The 13,693-nt window shown below is 52.8% G+C and overlaps 1 protein-coding gene across 6 annotated transcripts; it reads right to left on the bottom strand.

Annotated features, from left to right (window-relative positions):
* Positions 1-347: 347 nt before the first annotated feature.
* Dnajb5 (DnaJ heat shock protein family (Hsp40) member B5) lies at positions 348-8,346 on the bottom strand. 6 transcript variants are annotated; one of them, XM_021159758.3, is made up of 5 exons: positions 8,221-8,293; positions 7,483-7,749; positions 4,824-5,068; positions 1,011-1,612; positions 348-802 (listed from the first exon to the last, which is right to left on the bottom strand). In XM_021159758.3, the coding sequence occupies exons 3-5, from the start codon at positions 5,032-5,034 to the stop codon at positions 569-571; spliced, it is 1,047 nt and encodes a 348-aa protein (XP_021015417.1). In that variant the 5' UTR covers positions 5,035-5,068; positions 7,483-7,749; positions 8,221-8,293; the 3' UTR covers positions 348-568. The 6 variants fall into 6 exon arrangements, with proteins under 6 accessions (XP_021015417.1, XP_021015418.2, XP_029332614.2 ...); XM_021159759.3 differs by lacking the exon at positions 7,483-7,749 and adding an exon at positions 7,282-7,426 and having other exon boundaries at positions 8,221-8,282; XM_029476754.2 differs by lacking the exon at positions 7,483-7,749 and adding an exon at positions 7,282-7,423 and having other exon boundaries at positions 8,221-8,278.
* Between the last annotated feature and the right edge of the window lie 5,347 nt (positions 8,347-13,693).

Here is a 13,693-nt window from a genome sequence, read left to right as displayed (position 1 = left end):
GCCTTGTTCACAGGTAACAGGCCTTCCCTTCCTATCTCCTGTCCTTTATTGTCTCCCGGAGAGACAGAGACCATTTTGGCAAATGTTTCATGTGCACGGACACTTGTGCAGTGGCCTCGGACACTACAGACCCGCCCAGGGTGGGGTGGGAAGCGGTGTCCTTTCTATCCTCTTTCTCCAGAAACAGGAGAAAGCAGAAGGGAAGGGAGAGGAAAAGTGTTAGCAAGGCTCAGAGGGAGGAGGGCATGCTATTTACAGGCAGGACAAGGAATCTATAGCTCCGAGTAGCTCTCAAGTCTCTCTCCAGCCACTGCAGTGGGAACTGGATTCAAAGCACGTGACAGAAAATTGACCCCTGGTCTGGGCTAGCTCTCCCCCACCGCCCTCCCATTCCCCCAAAGCAGCCCAGCTCCGAAAGGGGTCGGGAACAGGAACATTCTCCTGAAAATCAGTGGCTTTGCATTTTAGAAAAGTGCCAGTGTCCAGTGGACATCCAGCCGGGTCCACGTGAGATGGGGTGAGTGTGGGGGTATTGCTGTGGTAGGCTCCAGACTGGCCAGGGCAGAGCCTAGGAGCAGGGGAGGTGCTGCTTAAGGATCTGCCGCGTCTGTGGGGTTAATCTGTCTGGGAATCGAACTTTGAACTCGACAATGAGGTCTCCCCGCTGAGTGGGCACCTTGGGGAAGGGAAGTCCCTCCCCACGGAGTCTTTTCACGGTGCCTGGCTTGATAACATCATTGCAGGGTAAAGGGATCACTCGGCCATCAATGGTGGGAATGTTCACGGTGCAGCCACACAGCGCCTGGAAAACAATAACGCAGAGTGAGGGAAAAGTAGGCAAAGCGTGGAGAGGGAGGAAAATGATGTACACGGGAAAAGACCATGGCAGGCAGGCAGGCAGGCAGGCAGGCAGGCAGGCAGGCAGGCAGGCAGGCAGGCAGGAAATGATTCCTATCACCCTCTAACAGACAGAAAGACAGACACACAAGCACATACATACACACACATACCTCCTTGAGGCTGATGAGGGCACTGTAGAGCACGTTGGTGCCATCTCGGCGGAAGTGTGCATGAGGCTTGTCTTTGAGCACGAAGACAATGTCGGCTGGGATGTTGTCAGGTGTGGCGTCGCCCTCTTTGGGGAAGGTAATCTTGGTACCTTCTTTCCAGCCTCGTTTGATGACAATGTGCAGGATTTTGTCCTCGGTGCGCACAGTTCGCCCGTCAGGGTTAAGGCGCCGCCTTGTGATCTTCATCCGTTTGGTGGAGCCGTGGTAGATCTCCTCCAGGGACACCCGCAGCTCGTGCACCACAGGGGGGTCCTGGACCTTGCGCCGGGGGTACAGTGGCTCTGGGGCTCGCCTTGGACCCCTACTCAGCCCATTGAAGCCAAAGCGGCCAAAGGCACCAAATGGGTCTTCATCTTCATCCACATCCATGTCGTCGGGGTCAAAGCCACTGAAGGGCCGAGTGGAGCGGCTGCTGGCAAAGAAGATATCGAAGGGGTTGGAGCCACCAAAGAAGGAAGCAAAGGTGGCGTGAGGGTCCCCATGAAAGGTGTAGTGAAAGGAGCCACCGGAACCACCTGAGGAACCACCGCCGGTCTTGAGGCCTAAAGGGGACGAGAAGTTAGGGGCAGTGTGGTCCATCCTCGCCCCACCCCAGTCCCTTCCCTCTGCCACTAAATACTGGCTCCCTGGCTGAGGGAAGTAAGCAGTCTCTAACCCCCAGAGAGGACCACGCTGACAGAATGAGAAAGGCCTTGGAGGAGGTTCATTTCTACTCAATTGAATATATACTTAGGAATGTGTACATGGCATGGTGTTGCATGTCTGTAATCTCAGTACCCTATAAAGTCTGAGTAGGAGGATTGAGAGTTTTAGGCTAGTCTGGGCTGAATACTGAGACCTCGTCTCAAAAAGCAAACTAAGACAAGCTGCATCCCGAGAGTCCGTCAAGCTGAGTTAACCCATACATGGGAAAGCCAGGCCTGGGAGACTTAGAAGATGTGACTTAAGTTATATAATTATTCCCACTCACAGTCCAAAGATGCCTCGTAAAGGTTGCTTTGTTGGCCTCGTATTATATGACAGGCCACACCTGACTCCCATATCTCTACGAGACAGCCAGGCTTTGGCCACAGAGGAGGCTAATCAGTGAGCTGTCCTGAATTTAGTGTGGACACAGTTTAGGAGGAAGCCCTAGTTCCACTCTGCTTCCTCTCTCCCTACAGTTTGCTCAAACTGGAAATCACGAGTTCTCAAAAATTAAGAAAACTCATTGACATGAAAATAAGGAGCTGAGCCGGGCATGGTGGCGCACGCCTTTAATCCCAGCACTTGGGAGGCAGAGACAGGCGAATTTCTGAGTTCAAGGCCAGCCTGGTCTACAGATCGAGTTCCAGGACAGCCAGGGCTACACAGAGAAACCCTGTCTCGAAAACACCAAAACAAACAAAAATCAAAACAAAACAAAACAAAAAACCCCCAAACAAACAAGAAAAGAAAATGAGGAGCTATTTTCTCTAGGAAAAGAAAAAAAAAAAAAACAAAAAAACAAAAAAACAATCACTTTATTTGCATATTGTGATCTAGTATTGTACAGCTTCAGGGACTGTGTCATTCACATATTGTACAGACACAGACTATAATGAACCAGCGCCCTAGAGTAACACCATACCAGCCCTGCATCCCACATTTAATGTGGAGCAACCACCACAAGTCAATGGCACCACGCAAGGGATGACCCAGCTGCTCCCTCTTGTCTGAGGGACTTGGGTTTCCGGATGGCGTTTTGATGGTGGATGCTTGGTGGAGCTGTAGGAAGGATGTGGATTAACACAGACTGATCTGGGACCTATAGATTCAGGGGTGGGGTCCAGGCTAGAGGAAGGGCCCCTCTCACTGAGGCTTACTTGTTTATTTAGTGCTGGGGGTGGGACCTAGGGCTGTGTGCTGCTCTAGACAAGTGCTGTAGCACTAGGCTACATTCTCAGCTTTTTGTGAGGTCTTTTATCTAAAATTTCAATTTGTCTCAGGAACCTGGGCTTAAATGATTTTTTTGTTTGTTTGTTTGTTTGTTTCATGTGGCCACAAGGACAGATTTGGGTTTCATTAGAGAGGCCATGTATGTAGCAGGCACTTCGGGGCTCGTGGCAGCTGCCTCTTAACCCCTTTCTTAAGACCTGGGGGAGAGGGTCTGCTCTTTCTCCCTGTTGAAGGGCAGCTGTGAAGCAAGTATAAGAAGCTAGGCAGAGCTCGGTGAGAGAGCAGGAGGCTGGCTAGATGACAACAGGGGGTGATTCTCGCTGTGGAGAGTTCTACTCCACCACCCACCCCACTTCAAGCAGGGAACAACTTGTCCCAAGCCAAGCCAGTGCTGCACACAAACTCTGTGTACAATGATTCTGGCTGGCTGTTGAGGAAGAAGCAGGGTGGACAGCAATATAACTGACTTCTCAAGGCTACTTCTGCTTCCTTCAGTCCCAGAGGTTTCCCCTGGGTCACAGTGCACTTGATCTATCCCAGGACTCAGTGTCTAGGCTTAGGGTCCGAGTCTGAGTGTTGCCTTCACTTCCTCCCCCACTTGAGGGGGAGGAAGTTTCTGGGTAGCTTCTCCCATCTTCCTATCAAAGGTTGGGCTAAGGGCAGGAGAGAATGCAGTTCTGAGACTGGCCACACGGGGGTGTGGTGCCCACACTGCTTCCCTCTTTCCCACTCCCAATACTTCCCATCCTCCCAACTTAGCTGGGAGGATGCTGGGGATTTGAGCAGGTGCCTGGTCTCTCTGAGAATTGACAAGCCTGGGAATAATCAGGGAAAAATGGGATGAGCTCGCAGCATGGAGACTAAAGCGGGGGGCGGGGGGAGCGGCGGCTGGGAAGATGGGGCACAGGGAGGAGAGAGGCAGAGATGAGCAGGACACAATGTGAAGAGGGGACACAAAGAACATTCTCTTGAGCCCCTGCACTTAATCAGGAATAGTACATGCCATTTAGCCTGGTTCATTCTGAGGGTAGACTGGGGAAATCGAAGGGGACAATGAAATAGCGGAGGATGTCGTTAGGAGGAAGGACAGTTCTTCCCAGGAAGGAGAGTCCTCAGCTGTGACAATGTCTCTTAATATAGCCTGACAGGTGCCCATGGCTGGCGGGTGGCAGGCGCCCCGAGGGGCAGGCCCAGAATTAGCAGCTGCATCATGCCTGTGGGATGTGCTGGGAGGAGCCACCCTCCCAGGGACTTTATTTGGGCCTTTCCTGCTGCCCTCCCTGTGCAGGGCCACCAGCTGCCCCTAGGGAGAGGGTAAGATGCCAGCAACATCTCCCCTTCCACTCCTGGACCCCTGCCACTTCCTCTGCCATCCTAAGGGGGATTGGGGGGGTGGCAACAACCGGTTCCACTCAGAACTCTAGGAGTTAATTCGTTGGCTGGCTAGTCAGGGGGCAGACTTTTTATGCTGATGAATGTAAATGCCGTCCGTCCTCAGAGAGTCACAGGCTCTCTCTCTCTCTCTCTCTCTCTCTCTCTCTCTCTCTCTCTCTCTCCAACCTTTCTGATCAGCCAATGAAGCAGCGGGGACTTCAGGCAGGACTAATAAGGCTGGGAAGGGAAGAAGGTGGGGGGAGGGGGAGGCCTCTGGCACAGTCTCCAGGCCTCTCTAGGGCCAGAAGGGGACGAGGGAGGGAGAAGAGTGGTGGGGAGGAGAGTGAGTCGGGGCCAGGTGAGTGAGGGAACTTGCCTCCCTCAACGCTGCTGCTGCTGCTCCGAGAACCAGGGCTCACCCAGGGCTCCAGACAAACGGGGTCTGGTGCTCTGTCTCCTTACCTTCCTCGCCATACTGGTCGTACAGGCTCCGCTTCTTAGGGTCACTCAGCACATCGTAGGCCTCAGCAATCTCCTTAAACTTCTCCTCGGCGTTGGGCTCTTTGTTCTTGTCTGGGTGGTACTTCAAGGCCATCTTCCGATAGGCCTTCTTGATCTCATCCTCGTTGGCCCCAGATGGGATCCCAAGAATCTTGTAATAATCTTTTCCCATCACAGCCACTGGACCGGTGCTGGGTTCCTTGTTCCTGAAAGAGCCCAGGGCCAGTCTTTGATGCCCTACTCTCTACAGCGCAGCCCCACTCCTGATGATCGATCCTGCAGTCCTTAAATGACTCCCCGTGTGACCTTCAGTAGGTCATGCCTATTCTCTGGGCCTCTGTCTCCCCATCTGTAAAATGAAAGTTTTGGGCTAGATGATGTCTTCCCGTTCTGACATGAACCATTCCATGATTCCCTTCTCAGCTTCTGGCTGAAGATTGTGGCCTACTTCTTGGGGCTAGGCAGAGGCCCAGGCCCTTGGGGCCAGCCTGAGGACCCCCGAGAGGCCCTTCTGAGTGAAATGGCACTGTGGACTGACAGACACACACAGAAGCTGGCGAAGGTCAGTGCACTGAGTGAGGTCACCTGAGCTTCACAGTCTCTCCTACGCCACACCTCAGGCATGATGCCCGGGCTGAGGACAGCTGGGTCAGGAGCCTAGGATGGGGAACAGGCTCCAGTCTCCAGCCAGCTGAATTGGGGTATGGGAGTTTGGAGTCTTTTCTGCCACCGGGGACCCCAGATCTCTCTGCCCTTGTCCCCCAGACTATGCTAAGCCTCACATGTGACTCAGATTACAGAGTGACTCACACCTTTGGAAACTGCTGTTTCTAACACCCTCGTTAGCAGGGGGACACTCTCTCCCCCAGCCAGGGTAACGGTGCCTTTACTCATTTCCCAGTATTTACACACTGAAGTGTGATGTGACTACTTGTCTGCACTGCCTAAGCACCAAAGGCAGTGAACAAAACCATCAGAGAAACGGCCTTCTTAAAGCCTAGGTGCCAGGAGACACATGGACACTGACCTCTGTGTCCTAAGTCCCTTTGCTGCAAGCCCCTCCTCTACCTACCCTTACATTTTAGGATCTGACTCCATGCTAGGCTAATACTCCTAAGTGGGGCCCAAGGACATCAAGCCAGGGTTCCTACACTCTTAACCAACCGGCTCCCATCAGTGGACCTGTGGAGGATATGAAGGGAGGGGACATGAAGGAGTGGCCACGTGCCATACTTTAGCCTTTTTGAGGTGTAGCCAACCCTTGTTAAAACAGGGAGAACCAAAGTCTTTCTAACAATGTCCTGGCAGCCAGAGCTGAGGCCTGCCTTTCTGCCCCTGACTACCTCACAGTAGTAAAGTGTACAAGGCATCCTGGCAGGAGTGAGGGCTGTGACAGTTAAGGGGGCCCCAGATAGGCAGGGAGAGTGACCTTAGCTCCTGCCTGCTGCAGGTGGCTAGGTTGACTCATGGTACTGAAAGCCACCTCACTCTGACAAAGAGAAGGCACTATAAAGGCGGGTACTCCCCCATCTCCCCACACCAGCATGTCACGCCTGTGGGGGAGCCTGGAGTTGGGGGAGGCAGAGAAGAAAGATCATCTGGAGGAGGGCAGCCATTTTCGGAAACGGCATTAAAAGCAGTCTGAGAGGGAGATGGGTGGTCTGCCATCTTTGCCTCAGCCCACACTTTCTCTCCCTCAGGACAGGAAGGAACCTAGAACAGCAGCAACAGGGTGCCCAGGGAACTCCACTGGCTTCCAGGCAGAGGGCAGTGGCCCAGCTTACCAGCCCACCCACCGTTTGTGGTCCTTCAATACCTTTTCCCCACCACAGCCAGCTTCCTCTCCGGCACCCACCTGCTAGCTGCTCTAGACCCACAATTCTCTTGCCTCTACAGACACAGGGCAAACTCTCAGGACCTGCCTCCTTTCCCTCCTTCTTTCCACCCTCCTTCCCTCTCCCTCCCCACAAGCCACGTGGTAGGATGACAAAGGAGCCCCAAGGCATGGCTCTGCCTTTGATGAAGAATGAGTATGTCAAGGTAGAGCTAGGGATGAAAAAAAATGAGGACAGATAGCAAGAGGGACTGTCAAGTACAGGGAGGAGACAGGGTCTGACGGACAGGGATGAGAGATGACAAAAGGAAAAGGCTGAAGTGGACCACAGGTTACTGATGGGTTGGGAGGGAGAACCTAAGAGCTGAAATATTGGAGATATTTGTGGAAACATGAGTTTGAGAGAGAGATGAATGACATGGGGTACAATTCATTCAAAAGTACAGGTGAGGTCAAGGGGACTCATGCACATACCAGGGGGAGATGAGGATAACAGGGAGGAAGGAAGGAGGCAATGCAGGGAATGGCTGATGTGGAGAATCTGACTTGGCATGGGTATGAGCGCCCTTCTCAGGAGGGACTTACCGAAACTTTACAAACCCATTCAGCGTCCACGCTCGAAGTTTTAAGGGCTCCAGCTGAATTTTAAACATCAAGCTGGCTAAGAAGTCTTCTCCCCAGAAGTGTGGGAAGCTCCGGAAAGCTCCTCGAGCCTGCAGTGGGGGTGCTGCTGGGGGTGGGCAGGACAGCACTGTGCGCTTAAACATGCCCAGCCAAGCCCCTCACCTCTGATCGCTCCACCGGAGCCTGCTTGGGACGCTGTAGCTCTGGAAGCCACCTCCTCAGATTCCCAGAGGCCGTGACCCAGCAAGGCCTGTATCGTGCCCAGGGAGATGGACCCGGTCCCCAGGAGTAGAGTGCAGAGAGAGGATCCAGTGGCCACCTGCTCTCAGGTGCAGCAGTGTCTGGCTGAATGATGTGAGCGCCTGTTCGGCTGTGTGACAGTGAGGCTGGCAGTGACAGTGTGTAGTTGTTGAGTGGCAGCGTGTGTACCTGTGACAGGTGTGATAGTGAGGGCCTGAGAGTCAGTGAGCTCCTCTCGCCTCTCTGGGGAGGACCCAAGCCCAATCCCCAAGAACCTACTCAATGAAGTCACTGACGGGGAGTCTCCTCCCCCGCAGATGGGCGGGGAGGGGCGGGGCAGAGCCGAGCCTGGCCCGGACAAAAGGCGCGGCAGGGAGAGGAAGGAAGGGGGTTCGCGCGGGGGAGGGGGGTCGGTGATGTCACCCCAGCTGGCTGGCTGGCCTGCTCAGAAACGCCTCCGCCCGGCGCAACCCAATCCGACCCGACCCAACCCGACCCTTGTCGCAGACACCCAGCACCTGGCAGACCCCGAGCTCCCAGGCCCCTCACCCCTACGACAGAGGAGACTATGGGCCCACGGTGTCCCAACCCCCCATACCAGGACCTCTCTTCTCGACGCCCCACTCCCGGGACCCCCGAGTCCTCGCTCAGCGCCCTCACCGGTGAGGAGCTGCGGGCGCCGCCGCGGTCCTTCTATCAGCCGCTGCCCCCTCCCCCGGCTCCGGCTCCGCCGCCTCCACTCGGGACAGGAGTCGCCTGCCCGCCGGCCGCAGACAGCGGGACCGGGAGCCCGCCCCCACGGCTCCGCCTCCGCGCTTCCCATTGCACGGTCTATCCGTCACTCAGCTCAGACTCTTCTGTGATTGGATACCTCTCAACGAGCGTCCGGGTGATAGCCACCTCTTCTCCGCCCCTGTCACCCGGCCACACGCGCACACATTCCGGGCAGTGATTGGTGTGGGTGTGATTGGTGCCCTCTGGGATCAATCAACCACACCTCTTCTCCATCTCGTCGTGTTATTGGTGAAAAGAACATAAGGAGGCAACTCCAGGCGCCCTTTGATTTTATTGGCTGGTCCCTGTGATTTCGACCCAAGCCAGTGGGGGCAACTATATTAGTCCAGTCTCCAGTATGAGAAGGTGAGACATTCTAGCCACCGCCTGAGTCCAGGGAGAACCTTCTGGAACGAGTGCAAACTCAAAGACAACCTATTAGGAAAGCTGCACTCATCAGTTGTTGGTGACACCAGGCATTCTTTCGAGTCGAAGGAGAGGCAAAGGCTCTGGATCAGTGCCCAAAGCTCATCCCTTCTTACTCGTCTTCTATCAGATTGTGATCCAACTTGACCTGGCCTGGTTTAGCTTTCCCTTGTCTTGACCTGGGATTGACCTGCCATGGTTTAACTGTAACACAAAACAGAGTCGGATAGAGCTGAGATTCTAAGTGCCCCTGTGACTACCCTCTGCGCTAGTAACTGGTAACACCTTCCTGACTCTCTGTCCAGATGCCCTCCATCTTCAGTCCTTTCACACCGGCTCGCTTAGGAGCAGTGGCTTCTCAGCCACTTGGAGTCCACAGTGTCCAGTTCAACCTCGTTATAAACTAACCTTCCATCTTCTCCTCCTCGCTGCCCGCGCCCCGCCCCCGTCCTTTTTCTTACCTTCTGTGATAGCTGGTCTTCCCTCACACCAAATTTCTGCCCTGTTCTGTACCTTTTTACTCCCCGCTCCACCTCCCGCCTTCTGTCTTAATTCTTAATTCAATTCCCTGCTTCCATAGTCTGCAATCTCATAGCTCATAGTTCCCCCTTTAATCTTTTACCTCAGCTTTTCATGATCCTCTTTCTTAGCACCCTCATGCACTGTCATCTCTGGCCCCCCAGCCCCCTAGTAAATCATTAAATCTCAGCCCCAGTGTCCCCGATACTCGGAGCAGGCGGGCCTGCGGAGGCGGTCGCCAGCGGAAGCCGCCGCTCCAGCAGACACCGAGCTTGGCGCCCACGTTACTGTCTCCCAGGCCCATCTGTGCTGGAGGGAGCGGGGGTGGATGGGGGTAATCTGGGGGTGAAGAGGGGGAGGGGGTTCTTGGGAGATTTGGTGACAAAGGCTTGAGAAAATTCTCTTACCTTATTCTTCGCCAGTTCTCAGGACCGGATTTAGATATCTATGAGGCCATGAAGGGCAGTTGGAACTGTAAACTGAGGCTTGGAGTACCTAGGCCCCAGAATAGGGCAGGAGAGGGGACTGGGTGTTTGGGGGTGGGGGGCAAGTTCTGCATATTCGTAACAACCCTTCTTTCCCCATTGTTCCACATGAACTCCCAAGTGTAAAGGAATTTGAGTTTAAAATAGGAAAAGGAGCTAGGGTGAAAAAAGGAGTTGGGCAGAGGGGCAAGGAAGGGGGTGTGGAGCCCGCAGTATGGGGACTGAACAGGTATCTGGTTGAAGGAGGTGGGATGGGAACTGGATAAGGGGGCCGTAAGATGGGGGTGGGAGGCAAAGACGACCTGGGCAGGTGAGAGGGAGGGGAGATGGGTCAGGCAGAGACTGGAGGAGCAATAGAATGGCAGGACAGAGAAACCAGATGAGGCAGAGGGAGAAGGAAGGGATGAGGCCACGATGAGGGAGTGGCAGGGCATGGACATGGTATCCTGGGAAGAGGCAGTCCAGGAATGGTACTGGCCCCAAAGATTTGGGGGCCACCAGTATCCTTCCTCCTGATGTGAGGGGCCCTAGCTGTGTTTCTTCCTAATTCTAGGCCTGTCTCTTGCTGCTCCCAGCCTTGCTTATGCCAGCACAGAGGGAGGGTTTAGCCGTGAGCCTTTACCTGGCTCGGCTGATGATAAACTGTCAGCCTGGACTTCAGGGCCTGGAGGTTTATGTCCTCAGAGTGGTGACCCACACTTCACTGTCTGCCTGGATCACTATTGTTGCCATTTGTCCTACTTTCTAGGGCATCTGACCCAGAGAACACAGGGCAGCAAAGACTGTAAGAATGGGAGTGCTGGAGCCAGTCAGCCTGTTGGCCTTTCCAGGGCACTGGCCAACCCACACCTCATTTGTTCTGGGCAAATGGGCTAAGAAACAGTATAAGCCCACAGGGCTTTTCTGGGGGTTAATTAAGGTGACACATGTCTTAGTTCTGAACATGGCATTCGATTAATGTAAATGACATTGACTCTGTGTGTTCAGGGCTATCTGGGTGTGTGCGTGCAACTAGAAATGTGTGTGTCTGATTGGGATTGTTATAATCATGAGTCTATTTGTAAGTGTGTATCTGTACTTGCTATAGGTATGTAGCTTTGTGTCGGCACACAGGTATGATTAAATAAATGTCTGTGTAGGCATCACTCCATGCTAAAGAGTGAGGGAAGTATGTGGCCATTGACACCATTTCTGCCAGTGTATGTACGCGTCTGTGATCATGTTGTCCAGACACCCCCGCTTGTCCTCCCTCCTCATGGAGACGTCATAACCCTAGGTGTCCCTCATTTCCTCACCCTGAGGGAACCGGAACCTGTGGGCAGAGGGGTGGGGGTGGATGCCAGTGAGGAGGTGTTTAAGCAGGAGCACATGTTCCCTCACAGACTGTGTATGGGAGGGGGCGCCCCTATCTTGCACACATCCCAAATCCTCCAGAGGAAGTGCTTCCCCCTCGGCCTGTTCCTAGTTCCCTGTCTTGTCACCATGGCAGCAGTTGCCAGGGGCTCTCATGGTTGCTAAGATCTGGGTGTGGGAGGATGCCAGGCCCGTTGCTAGTAGAAACCGAATCCTGGAGGCAAAGGAGACTACTACCCCCACAGCTGCCAGCTCTACGCAGCGACAGCATTGGCTCTTGGGCTGCCCCTTTCCCCAGATTGAACCCACGACTTGTATGTGGCAGTATGGCATGTGAGGAGGCTTTAACATGACGCTGGGACTTTCTCCTTTTGAGGAGAAAGGCGCTCCTCAGCCTGCCTATTGTCATTTTTAAAGCCAGCAACTACCAAGAAACCAGAGGCTGCCTTATTCTGTCTCTCATCTCTCCTACTGGTCCCCTGGGTGGCATTCATGGTTGGAGCTCTCCAGTGACCGGGTACTTATCTCCCAATGTTTCACCTGGGCATAGGAATGCTGCTTTGAATGCAGACTGACTTCTTGTAGTCAGACTCTTAGCATCTCATTTGATATGTGCTTTGTGTTGACATAGGGACATAGGGTTGGTCCCACACTGAAACCCACCTTTGGCATCTGCCTGAGATACTGACTCCAGTTACAGTCTTGGCCAAAGGAATCCCTTGAATCCAGCCTCAGCCTCAGTTTATTTCCTAGACATAGTTGAGCCCTAATTTTCATGCTAGACACTTAAGTTTACTGACACCTTCACTTCCTGTTCTTTTCAGTGACTGAGCATTGGCCAGCAATCTAACTTCTTGGTACTTGCTGGCATCTCCTTCAGCTTCTAAGCTTGCACTGATGGGGTCTTTGGGGTCTGAGTTATTTTTTCGCTTTAGAATGGAGATGTCAGTTTTAGGGCTGGCCAGCAGAGGGCGTGTAGCATAAGATTCTCAAGGAAAGCTTCCAAGAGCCTATTAGTGAACTAAAGAAGGTTTGGCTTTTTGATAGCTAAACTTTAAAGTCATGTGACTGCTTGAGCTTACAGTTACATCTCCAGATAAGCTTGGAGGGTGCAAGAAGGCGCTCAAAGTTGACTGGTACCCCAGATGTTAAGAGGACCTGGTAAGGTATCTCACCCTGAGACCCAGCACTGTGTCAAATGTTTTCATGGCTTTGCTGCCCTCCCTGGTAATTCAGTTGTCCTTGGTTCTATTGAGAAGGACGCTGTATTCCCACAATGCTCACCCTTCACCTGGGCTCTGTTTCTAGAGACCTCTTCAGCTTTATAGGCCAAATATTGCCAACTGTCAGCCTTCTGCACCCACATGTCCACCTCCTCCAGAATCCATGCCTTTACGGGTTCTTCATCCACCTTGTTTGATTCCAGCCTTTCTAGGCTTCCGGTCTGTGCTACTTGACTCTGATTGGTCTGTTCCCAGGGGGTTGGCAGGAATGAACAGGATGGCCTGCCTCTCTTTTCCATATAGCCTCAGGTTGCATTAGTTTTTTTTTTTTTTTTTTTTTAAATTTCTTTTTTGGTAGCTAGCTCATATAGATCACTCATACCAACTTAAAACCGCAAGCTTTTTTACCCCAAGGTGATGATTCATCTCTGGTCTATTATGGTTTTGGGAAAAAACTTGAAATAAGTTAAATAAAAACATTTTGATGTTACTTTTTGAATTTGAGGGCAGTCTTTTGAGCTTGGAAACCTCTACCTTTGATGTTTACTTAAAGTGCGAACAAAGGACAGCCGGCCTGTAGCTGGCTGTGACTTCAGCACTGTGGACAGAGGCCACTGGCAGCACCTCCAGCCATGCCTGGGACTGCAGAAGCGTGGGAGATGGACCACAGCTTCCCAGGGAACAGGAATCCTAGCTGTTCACTCGGTGGCGCCTTGCCTGTCTAAAGCTCTTTTCTCTTACTTAACTCATTCTGTTTTTGTTTTCCTATCCGTTTAAAAGGCAGACATGACAGGGACTGTGTTCTAGATTTTTTTTGCAGATGAGGAAATAGGTGTGCAAAGACTGGATCCAGAGGACCCTTGGGGTAAAACAGAGTCTGGGAGAACACTGGGTCTAACTGGATTGGAGAATTGGAAAACTGTATTGTTTCTCTTTGGCTTTCTTGAAAGACAGAGGGAACATCCTTGAGCCAGGGCAGGACAGGAGGAAGTTTGTGTGCAGGAGAGGTTCCAGCAGGCCCTGGGAGCAGGAGGCAGCTGCCGAGAGAAACATTCCTAGGAGGGAGAAAATCTCCGGCTAGGGTTGCTGAGTGGAATCTTTGTTGTTCACAGAGATACAGGATTTTAATTTTTTATTGTCATGTTTATTTTGTGTATGTATGCATGCTATGACACACGTGGAGATCAGAGGACAACTTAGAGGAGTTGGTTCTCGTCATCTGCCATGGGGATTGAACTAAGTTGGCCTTTGCTCTCTGAAGCCATCTTGGTAGCCCAGGATCTAATTTTTATGCCTTCTGCTACCCCGATGCTCAGCTCCCCTGAGTTTGGAGATAGGAAGGGACTCATGCGG

The sequence above is a fragment of the Mus caroli genome, unplaced genomic scaffold (assembly GCF_978045245.1).
Source record: "Mus caroli unplaced genomic scaffold, Mus_caroli_1 scaffold_6, whole genome shotgun sequence".
Lineage (NCBI taxonomy): Eukaryota > Metazoa > Chordata > Mammalia > Rodentia > Muridae > Mus > Mus caroli.
The sequence above is the reverse complement of the archived record's forward strand: the minus strand, read 5'-3'. Positions and strand labels throughout refer to the sequence as shown.

Coding starts and splice junctions, on each gene's coding strand:
- Dnajb5 (XM_085839370.1), bottom strand. CDS start 7,463: ATGTTTAAGCGCACAGTGCTGTCCTGCCCACCCCCAGCAGCACCCCCA. Junction 5,069..7,281: donor AATGGGTTTGTAAAGTTTCG/GTAAGTCCCTCC, acceptor GGGCTCTTTCAG/GAACAAGGAACCCAGCACCG. Junction 803..1,010: donor CCCTCATCAGCCTCAAGGAG/GTATGTGTGTGT, acceptor ATTGTTTTCCAG/GCGCTGTGTGGCTGCACCGT.